Here is a 4,870-nt window from a genome sequence, read left to right as displayed (position 1 = left end):
CGGTCAGCTGGACGGCGCCGAGCCGCGACTACAACTCCCAGCAGGCACCGCGACTGCCGCTCGCGTCTTTAAGCAAAATGTTCTTTAAGCTGAAGTCTCTGTATCTTTTCTCTGCCCCTGTCCCTTCCTCTGATCTCTCTTGCAGATGGACCCCCATGGCGCCATTTTCACCTTCAGCCCCTCTTTTAAACGCAAATAGATGTTCTCAGGCAGATAGGCGGGTTCATGTAAACTTCAGTGTATAAATTCTCCCGATTTTTACTCCCTGCCGTGCGTGATTTGTGAAACACCTCCCCCATGCACCGTGCGCAGAATAAACAACGTCTCCTTTCTCAGCCTGACTCTGTCCGTGCTTAGAGCGTTCCTAAAACACGGCAACGCCGCGTCCGTGGCTCCCTGCGGCCGGTGACCCGCCCGCGGCCGCCCCGGAGCTCTCCGTGCACCGCCCCCCAGGCCGCGGCTCCGCGCGGCGACAGCGAGGACGGGGAACGGCCCCGCCCCGGGCCCGCCCCTGGGCGCGGCTCCGCCGCAGGATCTCCGCGCCCATTGCTCCTTCCCCAGGCCCCGCCCCGCCCGCCATTGCCCGGCCCCGCCCCGCCCCACGCGGAAGTGCCGCGGCCCGCGGGCCCATGGCGGAGCGGGGTCATGTCGCTGGTGCTGGCGCTGCTCTCGCAGGCGCTGAGCCGGGTGTGGCGGAGCCCCGCGAGTAGGGCTCGCCATGCCCCCCCGAGCCGCGCCATGGAGCACGACAGGGCCATCGAGGTCTACGGTGACTGCTGGGGCTGGAGGGCGCGAGGGCCGTGGGGCGGGGGCTGTGAGGGGCCGGGGGGAGCCCTGGGGCTGTTCCAGATTTGCCCTTGGGGGGCTGAGGTGGGGGAACCACGCCGGTCCTGAGGGGCTCAGAGCGGTGAGGGGGCCCCGAGGGGCTAGAGGTGCTCCATGTGGGGCAGGGAGAAGGGGCCGTGTTTGGCTTATTTGGCTCGTTTGTTGTGGCTTCCAAAGAGGAGCAACATCAACAGTGCCGGGAAGGTGGGTGCTCATAAAAATACCTTTTATTAAATCCAGGGAAGATACCTTATTGTTGCTCACTTGTCTCGTGCCTCAGATATAATCCGGACTATCCGGGACCCGGAGAAGCCGAACACTTTGGAAGAACTGGAAGTGGTGACAGAAAACTGTGTGGAAGTGCAGGAGATAGGGGAGGATGAATATCTGGTCATCATCAGGTTTACACCAACAGTACCTCATTGTTCCTTGGCCACTCTCATCGGTGAGATTTGTTTAATTAAATGAGAAACAAAGAGCACAAGCTTAATTGGAGGTTGTCTGGATACCATCAGTCCCAGTTCAGATTCAGTGTTGCCTGGCTCTGTTGGTCTGACCAGGAACTGCATCTTGAGACTCCAATTATCAGTGTAACCAAACCAAGCAAAAAAACCCCAAATCCAGAGAAATGAGGACATCCATCTGTTTGTGTCGTGTTAGGGAATCTCTTCAAAGAGAACCTCTCAAAACTCTGCTGGAAAGTGGTACAAAAGTCCTTTGTATTCTCCAAGTTACTTCATTAATGTTATTAATTGACAATTTCTCAGCTCTTAGTTCAAAAAAAAGAAAAAACAAAAAAAACCCTGCAACTTTCTGCTTGTCCCCTTTCCCTCCCCTGTGGGCTGTTCTTCATTCTCACACATGCCCAGAAATCCCCACATGCTATCCAAGAATCCCCAAAAAGTCTTGATCCATCAGGAGTTGGAAAGGAATTAAGTTGAATGAGAATTTACACTGGCTTATTTTTCCTTTTTATTTTTTTTTTTATGATTTGTGGTGAGATTTCATCTGAAAATGTCACATCTGAGAGCTCTGACATGATTTGTTTAAATGTGCCAATGTTAGAAACTCAAAATATCAATACTAAGATTTCTCAGTGTGTTTTAAGATTAGAGATCAAGTTTTTAATTCAGTGAGGAAATTACTGTACTTATGCCCAAATAATTTATGTTGGGTTTTTTAATAAATATTAAAGAACAACCCAGGCACTCCCCTGAGTACAGACGCAGCCACAGGATGGTTGGGAGGCTGTATGAAAAATACCAAAGAAAGCTGAGAATACAGGAATTTGTCTCTATTTGGTGTTTGTAGGAGGTGTTTAGAGAGCAGAGACCTCCCAACCTTGTAAGGCAGGTCAGAACTTACCTGAGAAGCTGCACCCAAAGGGTCAAACCAAGAATTATTTAGTCCCTCTGTGGCTTGTGCTGCTCCGAATACAAAAGGACATTGTCAGTTACACTGATTGTTAAATATGGATTCTCTGAATATGCACCTCAAACCTCGAATTTTACAGGAAAATCTCTTTTGTGTTCTGTTTTAACAGGCCTTTGTTTAAGAATAAAACTTCAGAGATGTTTGCCTTTTAGACATAAGGTAAAGTGCCTGGTTTGAAGCCTATTTTAAACTGCATGAATGAATGGCAACCTCCCTAAATTAAACACAGCGATTTACAGACCTTTAGAGACTTCACCAAAACAATTTGAAGAATAAATTAACTACCTGAGGATTTCTGCTGTTGATTTTTGGGTGGTTGTTTTGTTTTTAGAGCTCCCTCCTCCCAGCTGAAGAGTGTAAAGGGAGCTCTATCCACCAGTCCCCTCCTGTAGCAGCAGAGGTGACAGGCACTATGTTTGGGGGGGACAGTGTTTTACCTTCAGGAAGGAATATATTCCACTGTTGTGGTGCTCCTAACACTGCTGATCTCTCTCTAGCTGGAAATCTACATTTCTGAGGGCACACATTCCACTGAGGAGGACAGTGAGTAGAGCCTGTGCATGCTGCTGCTTCAGCCTCTTTGTGCTCTGTGGGGTGCTCTCCTCCCCTGCCTTCCCAGAAATTAATACCCTGTGAAAGCTTGAAAACCAAACAGCATCGAGGTGTTTCCAAAGCTGTGGTGACTCTGTGACCACCTGCTTGTTGCTGGTTTGGTTTTATAACAAAACTCCCTCCGTTCTTGCAGGCGTTGTGTTTGGAACAAAAGGAGGTGCTGCTGAATAATTAACATGAAGAGGTGCCTCACCCATTGATCTCGCTGTCCTAAAACCTGCACAACAAAAATTGATGTTTCTCAGTCAGTTTTTGATGTAAAGCTTGCAGGACATGGATGTTCTGCACAGCCAGAGTCAGGCACTGCCTTAAGCAGCCGTGGAGTCCAGGCAGTGCCCTGGGCTTGAGCATTCAGTGTCTGGCAAAAATAGGTTGTTTTGGTTAAATAGCTAGAAACTGAACCTGGAGAACCTGGGCTACTAATTTATCATTAATTTCACTCTTGATTTTGGGACATGTCATTGGATCACCTTACATGCTTTTCCTAAACTAGAAGAGTGACAAGAATTACTGATGTCCAGTGGTTGTTTTGTTGTGACTGAGCTTTCATTTACCTTGTTCCCCATTTCCAGTAATCCTCCTTGTAATGTCCTTTTCCCCTGAGCATCCCCACGCCCTCGGCTGTCCCTGGGAGCCCCTGATCCCCCCTCTCCCGGGTGTTTTGCAGTCAACAAGCAGATCAATGACAAGGAGAGGGTGGCAGCGGCGATGGAGAACCCGAACCTGCGGGAGATCGTGGAGCAGTGCGTGACTGAACCCGACTAGGGACACTGCTCCTGGGGACAGCCCTGCTGCAGACTGAGGAAAATTATAATAATCAAGGCCTTGAGTTTAATACTTGAGTTCTTTTTACTTTCCCACATGTTTTTTAAAGACAAATTGTTTATAAGATAGATTTAAATTATGAGGAATCAGTCTCTAAAGAAAGTCCAGTGTATAGTGCTAAGAGTTTGTAATTTTTGGTGTCCAGAGGAATATTTTGTGATTCAAAGCAACACATCTGCATTGCCTTCTGAGAGACATTGTGATATAAATTCAGTTTTGCAAGTTAAATTTCTACATTGTTTCAATCACTGCACTGTAAAAATAAAACAGATTCTTGTACTGAAATGCTGCTTTCTGGGTCATGAATCTGGTTTTTTTCTTAAGGATTAAGTTTAGATTTCTATTAGAGAAATTAATTTCATTCAGCTTCTTTGGTGTTGATAAACATTAAAGCTGAAATTAATTCACAAAAGAATTTGGAGCTGAGGGACTGGACTAGAACAAGGAGATTTTTACTGGGACACAATTCCTGCTAAATATTTGTGCTCTTTTCCCTGTTGATGTTACACATTTCTGATTCTGGAAGCTTTGCTTTATAACCACCCTGAGGGTGATGGTTCCATATGGACAAGATCTTGCCAGTTTGATCCTGCTTTTCCTTCCGACTTTCCTGCAGAGTGGGAGGTGAGAGCATCCCACAGCCCCTCCTTCTGCTGGCTCCCACTCCCCTGTTCCCTGTCACTGCTCCCTGACTAAGCTTACCTGGAGCATCCAGAACATTTCCAGCTGCCCCGCGTTTCTCACTGGAGACATTCCCCAGGGTTCCATTGCAGCTCTGGATCTGAGCATGGATTTACCTTTGCCTGAGAATTAGGCAGTTCCCTGCCAGCTCCTCCTCCCAGTGCAGTGGTGTTCAGGATCTGCTGTAGTGGCTCCTGAGGGATTTAAGGTGCTGCTCCTCCCTGGAGTACTCCAGTGGCTTGTGGCTGGTTCCATGGTGAGAGATCCTTGGAGTGCAGTGCAAACATCTGTTGTGATTTCAGGGATTTGTAGCCATTTTAATAATCCCCATAAAGCTTTCCTGAGGGCATGGAACGATGGAATGGACTCCAGTGTTACGAACAGGGGGAACGTTCTCCTTGGTAAACCAGTGAACTGCTCCATGGCACAGCAAGGCCCCTCTCCTCAAGTGCCAAGTTAGCTGAAAAAATTAATTAGGGGGGGGGGGGGGGGG

General features: G+C 48.2%; 1 protein-coding gene across 2 annotated transcripts; it reads left to right on the top strand.

Moving 5' to 3' along the window:
- The first annotated feature begins 584 nt into the window (after positions 1–584).
- CIAO2A (cytosolic iron-sulfur assembly component 2A) lies at positions 585–3,981 on the top strand. Of its 2 annotated transcripts, none has more exons than XM_048318270.1 (5): positions 585–769; positions 1,106–1,270; positions 2,369–2,418; positions 2,757–2,802; positions 3,005–3,532. In XM_048318270.1, the coding sequence occupies exons 1-5, from the start codon at positions 646–648 to the stop codon at positions 3,040–3,042; spliced, it is 423 nt and encodes a 140-aa protein (XP_048174227.1). In that variant the 5' UTR covers positions 585–645; the 3' UTR covers positions 3,043–3,532. The 2 variants fall into 2 exon arrangements, with proteins under 2 accessions (XP_048174227.1, XP_048174226.1); XM_048318269.1 differs by lacking the exon at positions 3,005–3,532 and adding an exon at positions 3,539–3,981 and having other exon boundaries at positions 589–769.
- Positions 3,982–4,870: the final 889 nt, after the last annotated feature.

Source organism: Corvus hawaiiensis, chromosome 13 (assembly GCF_020740725.1).
Source record: "Corvus hawaiiensis isolate bCorHaw1 chromosome 13, bCorHaw1.pri.cur, whole genome shotgun sequence".
NCBI lineage: Eukaryota > Metazoa > Chordata > Aves > Passeriformes > Corvidae > Corvus > Corvus hawaiiensis.
The sequence above is the reverse complement of the archived record's forward strand: the minus strand, read 5'-3'. Positions and strand labels throughout refer to the sequence as shown.